This window comes from Trichosurus vulpecula, chromosome 5 (assembly GCF_011100635.1).
Source record: "Trichosurus vulpecula isolate mTriVul1 chromosome 5, mTriVul1.pri, whole genome shotgun sequence".
Lineage (NCBI taxonomy): Eukaryota > Metazoa > Chordata > Mammalia > Diprotodontia > Phalangeridae > Trichosurus > Trichosurus vulpecula.
The window spans coordinates 137,823,841-137,841,598 of record NC_050577.1 but is presented as its reverse complement, the minus strand read 5'-3'; the positions used below and the strand labels follow the sequence as shown (position 1 = coordinate 137,841,598).

Here is a 17,758-nt window from a genome sequence, read left to right as displayed (position 1 = left end):
TCTACTAATGAAATGAGTCCCACATAACTCTCAGGCACAGTGTTTCATTATTACAGATGCATGCCATGTAGATCATTGTGGGTAGAGAGAAGAAGGAGGTCCTCTAGTTCATTAGTATTAGTGAAAATTTGAAAAAGGATCAAAATATCACAGCCACAGCTGCACATATGCCAGTTACAGCACTTTTATTGTTAGAATTCTATTTCTATTTATTGTGATTTGAATAGCCCTGATGTGCCACACAGACAGACCATTTCCAGAATCACCTGGGGAGGGGGTGGGTGGAAAGAGGATGTTAAAATTCTCTATGACAGGTTTGTTTAATGTGCAATTGGTCTCTGTCACTAAACAACGGGGTGTAAAAGTCCAATTTAGCAATTTATTTCTATTTGTCATAAAATCTTTAAGCAGCAGGATGGCATGATTAAGGATTCAAAACTGGTTATTATTTATATAATAGATAATAACACCACTGTGTCTGTTAAACAGGTTGATTCTTTTAGAGTGGCAGCAAAGAAATCGAAAATGGTAAGGCTTAGAGAGCTCTGTCCTAAGGATTTTTTTTTCTTCATATAGTCATTAAACAAAGAAGACTGAAAAAAGTACCCGAATGTGACAGCATTTAGATAGAAGAATACAGGTTTTTTAAAAACTGAGTTTGTTTTCTTTATCTAAATTCAACATGAAGCAGTGTTATATAGCAGAGAGAATATTAGACTTAAGAGTCAAGACTTTATGGGTTCAAATCCCACTTTTGAGACTGACTGGTCTGGCAACTCCCTAGAAACCATTCAGTCAAAGACTAATTTTGAAATTGTTAGGGGAGTGATTTCTCACAGTGGGCACCCCCACACACACACTGCTGAAATCACAGCTCCTCTACCCTAAATTCAAGTATAAATTCAATCCAGTAAAAGCATAGCTACAATCAAATTATATGTAGCTACATCTCAAGTATGCATGTAAAATGAAATTGAATCTGATCAATTGAAATCCACAAGAAATCTAGAAACATCAACTTGGACCTTCTTTACTTTTTCATTTTTATTTCACCAGCATTGATAAGGAGTCATTAATAAGGAGTCAAATGATTGCAGAGAAGGTGCCAACATGCACTGGTAAATAAAGTTCCTTATTGGGAGCTCTGTCCACCATTGAAATTACTAGTCTAAGTCCCTTTCCCAGTCCCTGTTATTTCCTTTTAATTTTACCTCTTCTCCAAATGAGTGACTAAGGAACAAAAAACAAGGTAGTAGAAGGCACAAAGTAGAAAATCTAGAATCTTAAATAAACTGCAATGTAAATAATCAGAGAGCTTGAAAAATAAATTTCCACACAGTGACACCATCTAAATTATTGTGTTGTTGAGATAAGGTCATTGCTTCATCCTGTCCCCAGTCTTATCCTTAACGTCTACTGACTTCAAGGTCACCATCCCACCTTCCTAAAGGAAGACTAACTTGCAATCATCCTCAACTCCAAGACCTTGCCATCACTCTTGGTGACCTCACATTAGGGACAATCTCACCTTCCTCTTATACTTTGAAAGAGTGTATTTAGAAGAATTCAAAGATGGGAGGAAGTTGTATCTAACAGCCTGACATTCTTAAAGGGAAATTAGCCCAAGAGGGATGAGAAGGGTTCAAGAATAAAATTCTGGCAAAAGAGAAGCAAATGATTCCAATAAGGAAGGAAAGACAGTGATGTCTAATGAGAACAATGTAGATGCTTAAGGAGTTCATTAATGAACTCAGATTTTTACATGATATGTAGAAAAGGGCAGGTAAACTCGGGATGAATTGAAAGGATGGGAGGTCTTGTGAATCAGGGACAGGAAGGCCCAGTATGACTTTATGTTTGCAATTCATAAATACTAAAGAAAACAAAAAAGTCTTTTGTTGTTATTCATTCTTTTAAAGATCTGTTGGGAATGAGAGGAGGATTGCAATGGATAGGACTTCCTGCTTGGGATGAATGGGGAAAAAATAAATGATTACTAAGGGGAAAAGAAAGAATTCCATAACTTCTATTTTATTCTTGTTTTTTTTCTATCCAAGGAAAATAATCTCTAGAATGAGGATGATAAAACGAAAATATTTCATGGGAAAGAATAGATGTTCTTTAAGTTTTATTCTAGCTCTAATTCCTATGAACTTCTTATTCCATGAATTGTGGTCTTCCCAACAAAGTAAAATGGTATAAGATCACTTAGCTGCTTGAAATGAATTGAAATCCCCTGACTCAGACAAACTGTGTCCCATAATGAATATGATTGTTGAACACATAAAAAGATATTATAAAACAGAACCAAAGGAATGAAAAAGTGGAAGACAATGTGAAATATCTCATTGGAAAAACCACTGACCTGGAAAATAGATCCAGGAGAGATAATTTAAAAATTATTGGACTACCTAAAGCCATGATCAAAAAAAGAGCCTAGATAATCATCTTTCAAGAAATTATCAAGGAGAACTGCCCTGATATTCTAGAGCCACAGGGCAAAATAGAAATTGAAAGAATCCACTAATCGTCTCCTCAAATAGATCCCAAAAAGAAATCTCCTAGGAATATTGTTGCCAAATTCCAGAGCTCCCAGATCAAGGAGAGAATCCTGCAAGCAGCCAGAAAAAAACAATTTGAGTATTGTGGAAACCCAATCAGAATGACCCAAGATCTAGCAGCTTCTGCATTAAGAAGGGCTTGGAATACAATGTTCTGGAGGTCAATGGAGCTGGGATTAAAACCAAGAGTCACCTACCCAGCAAAACTAGGTGTCATGCTCCAAGGCAAAATATGGATTTTCAATAAAATAGAGGACTTTCAAGCTTTCGCAGTGAAAAGACCAGAGCTGAATAGAAAATTTGACTTTCAAACACAAGAATCAGGAGAGGCATGAAAAGGTAATCAAGAAAAAGAACAAGAAAAAGAAATTGCAAGGGACTTACTAAAGTTGAACTGTTTGTTTACATTCCTACATGGAAAGATGATGTGTATGATTCATGAGACCTCAGTATTAGGGTAGCTGAAGGGAATATGCATATATATATATGTTTATGTATATATATATATATGTATATGTGAGTGTGTATGTATGTATATATGTATATGTATATATAGAGAAAGAGAGAGAGAGTGAGGGCACAGGGTGAGGTGAAGATGAAGGGAAGATATCTAAAAGAAATAAAATCAAATTAAGGGATGAGAGAGGACTATATTGAGAGAGGGAGATAGGGAGAGATAGAATGGGGTAAATTATCTCGCATAAAAGTGGCAAGAAAAAGCAGTTCTGTAAGAAGAGAAGAGAAGGCAGGTGAGGGGGAATGAGTAAATCTTGCTCTCATCAGATTTGACCTGAGGAGGGAATACCATATATACTCAATTGAGTATCTTACCCCACAGGAAAAAAGGAGGAAGAAGATAAAAAAGGGGGGATGATAGAAGGGAGGGCAGATGGGGGTGAAGGTAATCAAAAACAAACACTTTCAAAAGGGGACAGGGTCAAGGGAGAAAATTCAGTAAAGGGGGATAGGTTAGGAAGGAGCAAAATATAGTTAGTCTTTCACAACATGACTATTGTGGAAGGTTTATACATAATGATACTCATGTGGCCTATGTTGAATTTCTTGACTTCTTGGGGAGGGTGGGTGGGAAGGGAAGAGGGAGAGAATTTGGAACTCAAAGTTTTAAAAACAGATGTTCAAAAACAAAAAAAAGTTTTTGCATGCAACTAGGAAGTAAGATACACAGGCAATGGGGTGTAGAAATTTATCTTGCCCTACAAGAAAGGAAGGGAAAAGGGGATGGGAAGGGACTGGGGTGACAGAAGGGAGGGCTGACTGTGGAACAGAGCAACCAGAATATACGCCATCTTGGAGTGGGGGGGGAGGGTAGAAATGGGGAGAAAATTTGTAATTCGAATTCTTGTGAAAATCAATGCTGAAAACTAAATATATAAAAAAAATAATAATTATCAAAATACATTTTAAAACAAGTTCGTAAACCTCAAGTTAAGAAAGTTTTGCCCCCACTTTACTTTTCCAAAGACAGACCACATTCAAAAAATGTCCAATTTTTCATGCCACTTTCTCAGAGACATGTTAGAAATATTGACAATCCACTAAGTCTCCAGAGCCTAGCAAGTAGGATGGTAAAGTAACTCAAAACCTTGTTATGAGAGTCTCTAATACCATTTAGCCTGAACAAGACAAGACTTAGGTAGAATATAACAACCTATCCAGATATTTAAAGGATTGTCATATGGAAGAGATTTGTTCCCTCTAACCCCAAAGGTCAGAACTAGGCTCATTGGATGGAAATTATATGAGGAGACATTTTAGCTCGAAATAAAGGAAAATTTCTTAATGATCCCAAAATAAGACAGACTGCCTTAGAGGATAATGAATTCCCCATAGTTGGATGTAAACAGAGGCAGGTATTGATGTAGATGGGATTCATACTTCGGGTAAGAATTATTCTAGATAATCTGTGAGTATCTGAAAAGTCTCCCCCGCTCATGTGCATATGTATGTATGTATATATGAACACACGTGTGTGTATAAGTTCATATATATATATATATAAGTATGTGTGTTTATGTGTATATGTATACTTGTACATGTGTGTATGTGTAAATAAATGTGTGTATTTGTGTATGTGTATATCACTAGTTGACTCTGGTATTCCATCATTAGTATTTTACTTCTTTACGTTAAATCATTGTCCATTGTTAACATTAATACCCTATCAGTCATTAATTCCTTAGTATACACTAGCTTATTAGCCTCTGCCACATGGCAAGTAGCTGAAAATAGGTTTGATAGAGGAGTGTAGAAGGATGGGTTATGGGGAAAGACAGGCTTGAGTGGGATTCCAAAGCAGGCAGCATGAAGACAATAGGTTCCTGGAGATGGGGGCAGGAGAGGAAAAAGTGACATAGAAAAAAAAAGAGAAATGCAAAAAAAAACATACTTCATAAATTTGCTGACTTCTCTGCTTGGAATACTCATGACCCAAGATCCCAAGTCAGTTTCATAGGCTCTAGGGAGTGTGATCCCAGAAATGACTTTTGTTTTTAGCTCCAAGAATGAGAGAGTTCAGGTAATGGCTGCAAGAAGCTGGGGAAGTAGAGAGGGGAGCTGTTCTTGGCTCTCCTCTCCTTCTAGGGTTTCTAATCAACTTTAAGAGAATACCAATGTTTATAGCTCTGGAGTGGACCTGCTATGAGCAGAAATATATTAGGGCACTCGTGGGTCCCTATCAAAATAGAAACTGGTGGGCAGTCTCCTCAGCTCCACAGGTGGGGCCATCCCCTGCCTGTCGGCTAGAAGCTGCCAAGTAAGACACCTGCCACTGGCATGTTCTCTGCAACCTCATTTTCTGTTCTGCTGCCTAACATGGCTTTACTGAGGTCAGGTGTAATGGTCAGACTTGCAGTCAGGAGAAATCTGGATTACTTATCCTGCCTCCAATACTTAATGACTGTTGGACATGGACTAATCAATTTAACACTGTTAGTCTCAGTTTCTGTACCCATAAAATGGGAATAATATCTGTAGCACTTTATCACAGGACTCTAGGAAGCAAATGAAAAAAAATATAACACACTTTGCAAACCTTTTAGTGCTATATAAATATCAGCTATCATCATCATCATCATCATCATCATCATCATCATCTTGTTCTCATATGGCATTCAGTCAAAAACAGTTCTGGGAACAAGGACCTCCCTTGATTAACCAAACAAAATTCAGATACTATTCATTTATATTTAAAGTCCTATAGGCTTACTATACACATGGGTAAAATAATTGCTTTTTGTAATTGAGAAAGTGTCAAGATATAAGTTCGTCCTATGTAGATTCCCTGAAAACATCCTGAGTACAACCCCCACTAGCAGAAAGGACAATTGAGATTAGTCAGATCTCATCCTCTTTCCACATGCTTCTGATCTCCTCTGCTGGGTCTCTATATTTCAAAAACTTTTTGTTCCCCATATCTTGGAGATTCTGAGTTTTTTGAATGGAAATATCTACCAAAGACATTATTCTTAAATTTTTATGGAGTACTATTACTTACCCAGAATGCTCTGACCCTTGTCTCTGCTTCTTAGTTTCCTTGGCTTCTATAAAAACTCAGATCAAATCTCAGCTTCTGCAGGAGGTCACCCCTCCCCCACCCAGTTACTAGTGTCTCCCCCTCTACGATTACCTTCACATGCTCTGGTAATATTTTCTATATACCTAAATCCTTACTTATTTTCTCCCATTAGAATTTAATCTTGTTGAGAACATTCTCATTGAGAATTGTTTTCTGCCCCCTTTTTCATATCCCCAGAACTCAGCACAGCGCATGGAACCCAGTAAAAACTTTGTAAATGCTTGTTGATGGACTGATGGAATTATTATCATCTAAGATTTCTTCCCTTTAAATAGGCCCTCCTACAAGGCCTACTCTGTTCCCAAAGTGAACAAATCCTTGGGTGTACCATGAACCTGTCTATACCTCCTTGCATAGGAATCTCAAAGCATGTAGAAACCCACAATCACTAAATTCAGAGTCTATTATTAGAATATACTGCGTGACCATGTGCTTTTGCCTCCATTTTCCAGTTTCATTGTGAATTTACCACTTCACGTAGGAAAACCATATTTTAAAAATGAAATCATGTTAGATTTTTTTCTTTTTATTGTTGGCTTTGCTTGTTTCTATGCCTTGTTTTGCAGATTTATGTTAAATATTATCTTTGACATCTATATCACTCAGGGATTTCTTTACTTCTCTCTGTCCATGTTACTACACCCCACTGAATATCCATACTACATTATTTCTCTACTTTGAAAATTTCTAGATTTGGTTCATCTAAGAAAAAACCATATTGTGGTTGAACCTGAACAAGCATGCTTTTGGTACCTAGCAGAAGTGATGTCCTATCTTAGACCATCCTCCAAGTTGAAACGCACTGGTAACAATGCATTCCACACATTCCATGACACCTGCCTTAACTAAGAGAAAACGTAACCTACATATTTCTTCTAAACTCATTTATTTTAAGTCTGTAATAGATTCCTTCATGAAGAGATAGAAAGAAAGGCAAAAAACACATTCAACTTAACTTCGATGCAATTAAATATCCTTGATTAAATACCTTTAACATGCACAGGATTTCATAACTGTATTTTCTTATCCTTCTGCATTTTTTAGTCAATCCAAAATAGATGGACCAGCAGAAATAAAATAAGCTCTAAAAAAAAATTGCCCATGCCAAAGTGGAGATGTGCAAGCTTTGGCCCGAGAATATCTGCATTTGTACATAATAGATTTGCACTTTCATATACAATCATCTTTTTCCAGTAGGAAAATGTATGGAAATGTTTGTTAAATTTCATAAATTAAAAACTAAATTAAATTTTTAAAAAGGGAAATACAGTGCATAGGGGAGTGACTGGAATGACAAAGACTGTGCTCTTCTCAACATGTTGCCCCATTTCACTGTATCCTTACAAGTAGAGATTATTGATACTTTCATGAGGTGCAATCTAAGAGACCCCAAAAGGAAATAACTTCAGTTTAAAAAATTGACATTCCTTTTAGAATCCAAACAGATATTACTGCCTGTGGCAGGGCCCCCTCATTTTGATTTTAGCTACTAGAGTATCGATCATTTGCCTCCATGCATACATGCATGCATAAAACAAATCTTACATGTTTTTTTCTCCTCCAGAAGGAAGTGACCACCAATAAATTGATCTCTTTAGGTGTTTTATAAATGTATCACTTATTTGTTTTGGTCTGGATCCATAATTTCACCAGTGTGGAGAATTCCAAGTGCGGAAATTGACTCCACTGATGCAGATCAGTAACTCATCTATAACATATAGTTGTGCAGAGTCACCTTGGGCATTAAGAGTTTAAGTGACATAGAAAGTATATAAGAGGGGCAGCTAGGTGATATAGTGGATGGAGCACCAGCCCTGGAGTCAGGAGGATCTGAATTCAAATCTAGTCTCAGACACTAACTAGTTGTCACCTAACCCTGATTGCCTCAAAAAAGAAAGTATATAATAGAGGGAAAACTTGAAGTCAGATCTTCCTGACTCTTAGACAAGCACCTGTGTCTACAACACCTGTCCGCCTTTCATAGTAACAACTGTAAGTCACATTCAACTAATGCAACAACAACCATGTGTCAAAAACAATAATTCATTTACTCAAAGGAGTCTAAGCTCATCCTTATTTTAGGAAAGTATATTACATTTTGTGATATCACACTAATAAGGTAAAAAGATTTTTTTCCCTGCCAAAGCCCCTTGCAATGGAAAGCAACTGTAATATTCATTTTGAAATTCGATAGTACTCTCTTGTGTGAGTTTTAGGAATATTTGAAACCCATTGCATATAAATTATATTATGGAAAAGCTGTATAAATATTCTATTATGGCACATGCTGTTCTAAGGATCTGTCAGGATTTCCTTTATACACTCCATTTTGAGTGGTATATAAATCAGATGTAAAAATTCATGTTGGACTGAAACTCAGCACAGAAAGCCTCCTCCAGAGGCAAATGCTTTTTTCAAAATGTGGTTTGAATTATATTGGTCATTTTTAAGTTATAGAACTGGAGAAAATGTATTTGTGGGTTTGAGGGGGAAGGCTTTTTTTCCATTTTTATAACTCATTAGGAAACTTTACAGGCCTTCAGACCATTTTGTGGTTTAGGACTCAGGTTTTTCCCTAAAGTGATGTTAGGACTCGAATGGTGTCTGCTATAATTCAATGATAGCTCTTCTGAAAAATTTCTCTTGCTCTCTTTTTCTCTCTCAACATGTATGTGTATATATGCCTATGTATATATGTCTGAATGTATGTGCTTATGTATATATTAATATGTGTGTTATTTCTATGTATATGTGTGTGTGTGTGTGTGTGTGTGTGTACATTTATTTTCATCCTAGGCATGCTCATGCATTCCTTAGGCAAAACCTTAATTAGTATCATTACTATATAGTTTTCTTCACTGAGAAAAATAGAAATAGGTTCAGCCTGACATTCCTTCTTTTTGTTCTTGGCATCAAGTCAAGTTTGGTAAGCATAGGGAACTTCCTATGTGTACCAGATTATAATGTATAATGCACACACATTCAAAATGACATTTTAATTTTACATAATAATCCACTTGGCAAAATAGTACTTTGTTTTTAGCCCTCAGAACTGTTTTCAAAGTCTTGTTTTTCTGAAAATTAGCAAGTTGTAAATAGCTAAATAAATATCTATTAATGAGGTTCTCATTAAATGTCTCAAATACATTCAAACGTATAACGCTGGAGATATGTATTATAAAATTTTAATAATGATATTATCTATGTTTTAAGAATTTCATAAATAAAGATTTCTTAAGTGGGTGGGCAACCAAAGCTCATGGCAAATAGAGAAATAATCATCTTAGCATACATAGATGTTATAACTCTACTTTTATGTTTACAGATAACTTTGCAATGCAGATTTGAGGGAACTTTATTCCTACTTAGCAGAGCTCAGTACAAAGCACAAGCCCTAACAAACTTGAGGGAGAAAGCATGAATACTTCATTGTTGCAACTATTTTAAAATAATAGACCATTAGTTTTTTCTAATAAATAACAATGTCTTATATGTATTTAGCACTTTCTGCTTTTTAGCGTGTCACTTACGTTATCTGGATGGATCTTCAAAAACTGAAAAACTAGATGACAGAGAGGTTGTAATTCATTGCTGTTCATACAATGTTAGTGACAGAGCTGGAATAAGAGCCTGTATTTTTTAGCACCAAGTACAATGCTTTTTCCATAGCACAATTTTCAACATGATTTGAAGGCATACTCCTTTCCCCTCTGCCTATCCCCCATTAGGAACTGGCAGGATGGACAATCCCAGAAAACAGTCAGACCAGTGATTTATGGAGCAATAGTTTTATTTTTTATTTGGGGACTTTTCTAGTAGGAGCTGAAGAGGAGTAGCACTAGACTAACCTTTCCTTTAAAAAGATGATCTGATAGCCTGATACCATGAGAATTTAATCAATCTATGGTATGGAGGTAATGAAAACCAGACGTTCTTCATTATAATTATAAATGGGTTTTCAAGTCTACCAAAGATGTCAACAGCTCCTAAACATAGACCAGTATATCTGAATTTCTTGGTCTCTGTTGAAAAAATTTTACTTAACCACACTTAGCTTATTGTTTACAATTTCCTTAAGGATGTATTTACCATGATAACCTATCACATTTTAGTATGTAAGTACTATAATGACTTGTTTGATCACAGTCAGAATTCTTAGATATTTCTACTCATCACCTCATTGTGTCTTTATCATTTTAATATTATATTCACAGCTCTCACAATATGACTAATCAAGGACATCACTCAAAAGTTCCTTATAAATGAACTAAAAAAGTCAGTCAGAAAATTTATCTGTTTCAAGTTTCAAGCTATAATATAAGATCATAGGAGGTAATAATAGACTTTTTTACAGTTAGAAAACCAAGTAGTATTCACTTTTTGAAGCAGTCTTTTTTCATTCAAGTTTGAAAGTATACTTTTAGACACATTGACTAGAAATCAATGGACTTATCCCTTCATTTATCATTTTTACATGGGAAGGAATTAAACTTTATATTAGGGAGCAGGGGGGAGCACCTACAAGTTTCCCAGTCTGCATTGAATTAGCCATTGGTGGCACTGTGAGATGTTAAGGGATTTAAAATATCTGGTGCTCTCTCTTCCTTTAGACTCCTTCAAAAAACTGTATCAACTAACAGTGCACATACTCAGCTTCCTGCCCATCCTCTATCATACATCTGTATACTTTCTTCATTATTTAGAAGAGGTATGCTCTATTAAGTAATAAGACTGTTTGAATAAAATGAATCTCATTAAATTCAAGTACGGTTTTAAATACATATCATACAGTGCAGTCTAAAATACAATGAGTATTTCTTTTAACAAGTGAAATATGTATGACATGAAATATTCAAGTTTCTCAAGACTAAAAACTATAAGATGTAACCTCACCTTGATTTTACCTTTAAGCAGCCTCTTAGCTGTCTGTTACTTATTACTTCCCGTGATTTTTCAGGCTCTGGCTCCCTTTCCTTCTTTTGACAGACCAAGATATAGTTTCCGCCATTATAGTTTGACCAAAACGTGCCGATAGAAGTTTCATAACGTATACAAAATTCAACTCTAGCGCCATCTTTTTGATACGGAGGAACCAATGAAATCTTAAAGGAGAATTGATCAGTTTCACCATCACAAGAATCAGGGACATACTCAGCTAAAATGTCATAATGTGACTGCCAGTCATCTAAAGACATTCTAACATACACTAACTTCTCAAAAGAAACATTCAAAACTCGGATAGTGCCCTTCATAACTGTAGCCCCAGTTAGGAACTCCGTTGATTCCAGGATTGCCTTCTGTACCTGCAGTTTCTGCATCAGCACTTCTTTTGAGGAAGGTAAATCAAACAATGGAGATAAAATATATTCCTCGGTGTGGAAAACATCATCCCTTAAGTCAAAATGTGATGATGATCCTGGTAACTCCCAACTATCAAATTCTTTAACAGATACAAGATTGAATCCAAAGGAATCAGCAAATGAAACTCTTCGTGAACCTGAGGAAGGAGTATCCAGGTATGGATAATCTGATTCAGAAGAATCAGACCCTCTTCGCCTTGGGAGAGGGGAGAAGCGATTCTTGAGGTTATCTTTAATTTCTTCATCTTCAGAAAGAGAATCAGATAAACTGGGAACTTCTAAAAAGTTATCCTTGTTAATCTGTACAATTTCTTCAGAAGGCTCCATTGGGCTCTCTGATATAAACCAGGGAAGAACTGGACAACTAGTAGCAACTGATATTTGAGATACTGAGATTTAAAACAAGGATAATGTTACAGTTGACATTGCAGAAGGGAGTCAGACCTAAATATAGAAGCACTGGCGTGTAAACTATTCTGGCCAGCTTTCCAAAGGCCTTTAATTTGATCACATCAATGCTACTCTGTCCAGGGTAAGTTTCACATTTAATCCTTACTTTAAAAAAAGTATGTATTTATCTACAGGCAAACCCCCAAAGTGGCATTTTGAAATCTGAATCTACCTTGTCAGAAGTTTAAAAATCTGTCACTTGAACCAATTTCCATGTAGCTTTTCATGTTTGTTGATGTTTAGTTTTGTTTCTTATCATACTCACTCGTGTCTTAGATGAAATCAGTGCACCTTTTTGACATACATAGAGGCCAGATGATCCCCGTACCTCTGCTACACACAGCTGTAAATTAGGCACCAATCTAAATCAATCCAATAAGTTTCTATTAAATTGCTATTATGTGCAAGGCACTGGGGCTACAAATGTAATTTTTAAAAAAGTCATAGGAGCATCCATTTAGAGCTGAATGGAACTCCAAAGTTATCTAATCCAAACACTTCACTTTATATATGGAAACTGAGACCCTGGAAAGTAAAGAGGCTTTTCCAAGGTCACACGGGGGAGTAAACATTAGAGGTGGCACTTGAACTCCACGTCTGCATACTCTTTCTGCTGTACCAAGACTCTTCTTTCAAAGAGCTTATTGAGAGGATACAATATGCAAACAAATAAGTACATACATGAGGAGTGAAAGAACAGTAACAAGTAAGAGAGTCAGAAAAGGCTTTCCACATTTGGAAGTTACTTTTAAGTCTTTTGGGGTACATGCGTAGGTACTGCTATGTACTAAGTGCTACTGTAGTTTCCAGAGTAGTAGATATTTCAACAGGAAGTACCTACCTTATGTCTGGGGACAATCTGCTTGAACCTGTTACTTTTTAAAAAAAGTTATTTGGTTCCTTTTAACTAATTTGTAGGAAAATGCACAAAAATGCCATAAATTACTTGACCTCAACATATTAAAGAGGTTCGTTGGTAGGGTGAACTTGACCCTGAAAGGAATCAAGTATACAAAATGTTCAGCTGATTTTTGATTGCCCCACCCTCCTGCCAGTCATCCAGATTTGAAACTTCAGAGTCATCCTCATTCCTTCGTTCTCCATTCTCACCCTTAGTGTACAGTCAGTGGTAAAACTCCTGTCAGTTCTAACTCTTCGATAGTATTCAACCTCTTCTCTCCAGTCGCACAGCCACCACTCTAGTTCAAGCCCTCATCACTTTACATCTGAATTATGGCAACCACCTCTTAATGGGTTTCCTTGATTCCATTTTCTCCTATACCCAATTCATCTTCCACACATCTGCCAAAAAAAAATCATCCTTCAGCATAAGTCTGGATCACTCCTCCTGTTAAATAATCTTCAATGGCTCCCAACTGCCTATGGAAGAAATACAAACTCCTCAATTTGGCATTTAAAGCCCTTTGCAATCTGGTTTCAGCCTTTCCAGGCTTATTATACTCCTCTCATACTATTCTACATTTCAGTCAAGCCAATCTAATTTTTATTTCCTGAACTCAGTGTGCAATTTACCATCTCTATGCCTAGATTGCACTACCTCCTTACATCTGTCTCCATAGATATTTAACATCTTTTAAGACTTAATTCTGGTGCCCTCCTACAGGAAGTCTTTTCTGATCGCTCTTGTGGTTAATACTCTTTCCTTCTTCAAATATCTTATTTGTGCAAATTTTGTATCTCCCAGTAGAATATAAATTCAATGAAGACAGTGTCTGTTCTGTATTCCTAGAACCTTGTACATACTAGTTGTTAAGTAAATGCTCATTGAGTTGAATTCCAGTCTTTCATGTATCCCACACACAAGACTAGGATATTATTGTGTGTGATCTGATAAAATACAGGAAGAGAGGTTGTCATGGCACCATACAAATGCTTACTCCCTCCCTACCTCATACATATAACATAACACACCATAGAGAGACATTCTCCTGAAACCTTAGCTCCTATGACCAGCTATTATCCAAGGTATCTGAAGTATATAGTGATTGAAGGAAGGTAAAGGAATTAGAAAAGAATGTCCAGAAGCAATCGATTACAACTCTCATGGCTCACAAATTATAAAATAATGAGGACTGGTGGAGAAATCTGTCTACTGAGGCCACTGAGTCCACTCTGAGCCATATGGTTGAAGGCATACCTCAATACTCTATAAGCACTTCCAATTTGTTCCATTTTAAACATTTCAAAAGATGAAAGTGCTGCCACAAAGAACATAATACATCTCAACATTCAAAAATGTCCCTGCTATTTGCCCTAAACTTTCTTTTCTTAATTTTATCTCTTTACAAAGTAGTACTCCCTTGATTCATGGTAATCACTGTCTCTCTTTGGAGTTTATAACCTTCACTTAATTGTAGACAGTTGTCATGTTCCTCCTTAGTCACCACTTAGCAAAAGCGAAGAGATTTCATCTTTTTAAATCTTTTCTCACATGTCAATCCCTCCAGCGCTTTTTATCATTTTGTTACTCCTCTCTGAACTCCTTCCAGCTTGCCTATATTTTTTCTGTTAATGAGGTGCCCACAGATGAATGCAATATTATAGAATAAGTCTCTCTGGGGTTGTAGAGAGAAGCATGATCAACCCGTAGCCCCATGACATGGTGTTTTTCTGCGTGCCATCCAAATTCACATTGTCTTGTTTCTTTTCAGTAACAGAGAAGAGACTAGCACCCAATTTTTTTTCATATCTACTATCACCTCTGCTTTAAAAAAAAAAACACAATTCCTTCCTAGGTTTCCCCTTTTCAACTAACATATTGCATTATATTATTAGCCACTTTATGAGATAAAATCTCACCTTATTTTATTCTATTTGGTTTTTAAAAATTTTTTTTGGAATAGTCAAAGGCCCTTAAAGGTTTGTATAAAGGAACATATAAAACCAAAGCTTTAATATTTAAATATAAAATGTATACTTATATGAATGTACAAGTATATATTACCTACATACGTACATCTAGAAATACTTACTTGTAAATGTCAGCTGAATTTTTATTTTCTAACCCCTTCATTCCACATGCTCACCAATTTTTTTTAATTATAAGAGCTAAAATCAGTGGGGTATGTACCAATTGATGCTCTGGGTAGCACTGAATTTATCAGCTAAGAAAGACATGTTTTCTTTTTGTATTTTATGATAGAATCATAACATCTTGGAGTTGGAAGAGACTTTGCAGGTTAAAAGCTCCTTAGAAGTTCAGTGTTCCTAAATTATATATTATTTAGCCTTAAACCAATTGAAATGATTATATTTAAGCACTAGGGGCTTCTGGTCACTTAATGTATGAAATATCTGCCACCCACCTACCTCAGCATTCATTTTGAGGATTAATCACAAGGTATTTGAAAATACTCTGAGATCTTTTGAAGAAAGATAGCATATAAAAAATACAGTGTAATAGCATGCTTAGACTAGAAGGGACGTTAGAAGACAATAGTTTCATTTTAGATGTGAGAAAACCAGGACTCAAAAAGATTATGTTGCTTGTGCAAGGTCATATAGTTAGTAAGTGCCTTCCTGTTCTTATTAGGCATACAACAAATCATCTTATTGTCTCATGTACCAACAGCCATTATCAGCTATTTATATTCAACTCACCATTACATGGCATGGAATTTGACTTTTGGGGTCACAGGGTAACAGGTTTGAGGAGAAGAAAAGAAAAAGTAAGGATAGAAAAAATCGTATTGTGTTTGTGGGTTGAAGAGAAGGAGCTAGTGGAAATAGACAAACGTTCCAGAGAAAGAGCAGACAATGAATGTCAGTCAATCAACCAGGAAGCATTCATTAACTGCCTCCTCCTCCTCCTCCTCCTCTTCCTCCTCCTCCTCCTACTACTACCACTACTACTGCTGCTGCTACTACTACTACTACTACTACTACTACCACCTTAGTGTTTGGGAGGCTCCAAAGGAAAAAGTGAGAGAGAAGAGGTATTAGATTCATTCCCAACCGAATATCTACAAAGCCATTGTGCTGATTTCACTGTTTTATGCCTTTGAAACCTGGACATTGTAGCAGCGTCATGCCAAGAAGCTGTATTACTTCCATTTGAATTGTCTTAGGAAGATTCTGAAGATAATCTGGCAAGATAAGGCACCAGACACTAAGCTCCTGCCAAGCATTCAGGCTCTACAGCACGGAGTGCATCTCCAATGGGCTGGCCATGTTATTCAAATGCCAAAAGTACATTTGCCTAAAAGGCAATTTTACAGAGAACTCACACAAGGCAAGAGCTCATATGGAGGTCAAAAGAAGCAATACAAGGACACTCTCCAGGTCTCTTTGAGGGACTTTGGAATTGACTGTGAGATATGGGAGATGCTGGCACAGGACCACCCAGCATGGCATGCCCCCATCAAAGAAGGCACTGTGCTCTATGAGCAAAGCAGGATTACGGTAGCTCGAAGGAAATAAGAAGCCGAACTTTAGAGACAACTCCACTCCAAACGTTCATATGAACTATTTGTGTCTGACCTGTGGTAGAGCCTTCTGAGCTCATATTAGTCTGATCAGCCACAGTCGGACACTCTGTACTTTGACCCTGACATGGTGACGTCATTTTGGTCCTCCTCTAGCACAAAGAACAACCAACTATTATGTCAGGCAATATGTTAGGCACTAGGAATAAGAAAATAAAAACAACAACCAAAAACTAGCCCCTGCCCTCAAGGAGTTTATCTTCTGTTGGGGAAAACACATGTACACATATAAGTAGGTACAAAATATTTATAATGTTAACACAAGGTGATTTGGGGAAGGGAGGCACTGGAAATATTGCAGAGATTAGGAGAAGCCTCATGTAGGAGATGGCACTTATGTTGAGCTAGGGATTCTAAGAGGAATCTATGGGGACTGATGAAGCAAAAGTCTCAGGGAAGGCTTCGCAGATGGAGTGGTTACCTTTGGAAGAACCACTTCATTCTTGAAGATTAAATGGAAGGAGAAAAAGATCCTTAAAAGCAGCAAAAGTTTTTGAGGCATGGAGTGGAGAATTATGGGAGCTCATAGTGTCTTGATCTCTTCAGCAAGGTTCATGTCATCTGCTGAGAGTCAGGGAAATGAGTAATTCAATAGGTAATAAAGTAAATGAAATAAAAATTTTACTTAAAATTATTTAATATTGAGTACAAATAAATGTTATAAATAAAATTATTGGGGCAGATAGGTGGGTCAGTGAGTAAAGCACTGGCCCTGGAGTCAGGAGGGCCTGAGTTCAAATCCAGCCTCAGACACTTGACACACACTTACTAGCTGTGTGACCTTGGGCAAGTCGCTTAACCCCAATTGTCCTGCCTTCCCTCCTCCAAAAAAAAAAAGAAAAAAATAAATAAAATTATTTAAAATACTAAAATAAAAAAGTTCAATAGATAAAGATGAAGACTCAATATGTAATAGATTAAAGTTTGTAAAAAATAAAAAGAGCATTACCATGTAACAGTGAAGAATCAGCTAATTTTGGATAACATGAATTTTTATTCTGCTCAATTGTCATAGTTTTATAACAATCCAACAGTGTTTGGTGGCTTTATTATATGGAAGGCAGATGGTCAGGATAACCCAGGTTGGGGACTAGCAAGAAGGAAATGGTTTTGAAAGTCAAGGCGGCAAGTGATTGAAGGTTAAAGACAAGTACATGATTGAAATGGTGCGCTATGGCACAATAGACAGAGCGGTGGGCTCAAAGTCACAAAGACTAGGATTCAAACCTCACCCTTGCTAGCTGAGTGACCCTGGCAAAGTCCCCTAACGTCCCTGAGCCTAAGATT

At 36.6% G+C, this 17,758-nt stretch overlaps 1 protein-coding gene across 1 annotated transcript in view; it reads right to left on the bottom strand.

Annotated features, from left to right (window-relative positions):
• PPP1R3A (protein phosphatase 1 regulatory subunit 3A) overlaps nt 1-11,843 on the bottom strand; it is a 68,787-nt gene extending 56,944 nt beyond the window's left edge. Inside the window, exon 1 of the mRNA XM_036760638.1 lies at nt 11,050-11,843. Coding sequence (XP_036616533.1) covers nt 11,050-11,843 — 794 coding nt within the window. The remainder of the gene's footprint in view (nt 1-11,049) is intronic.
• Between the last annotated feature and the right edge of the window lie 5,915 nt (nt 11,844-17,758).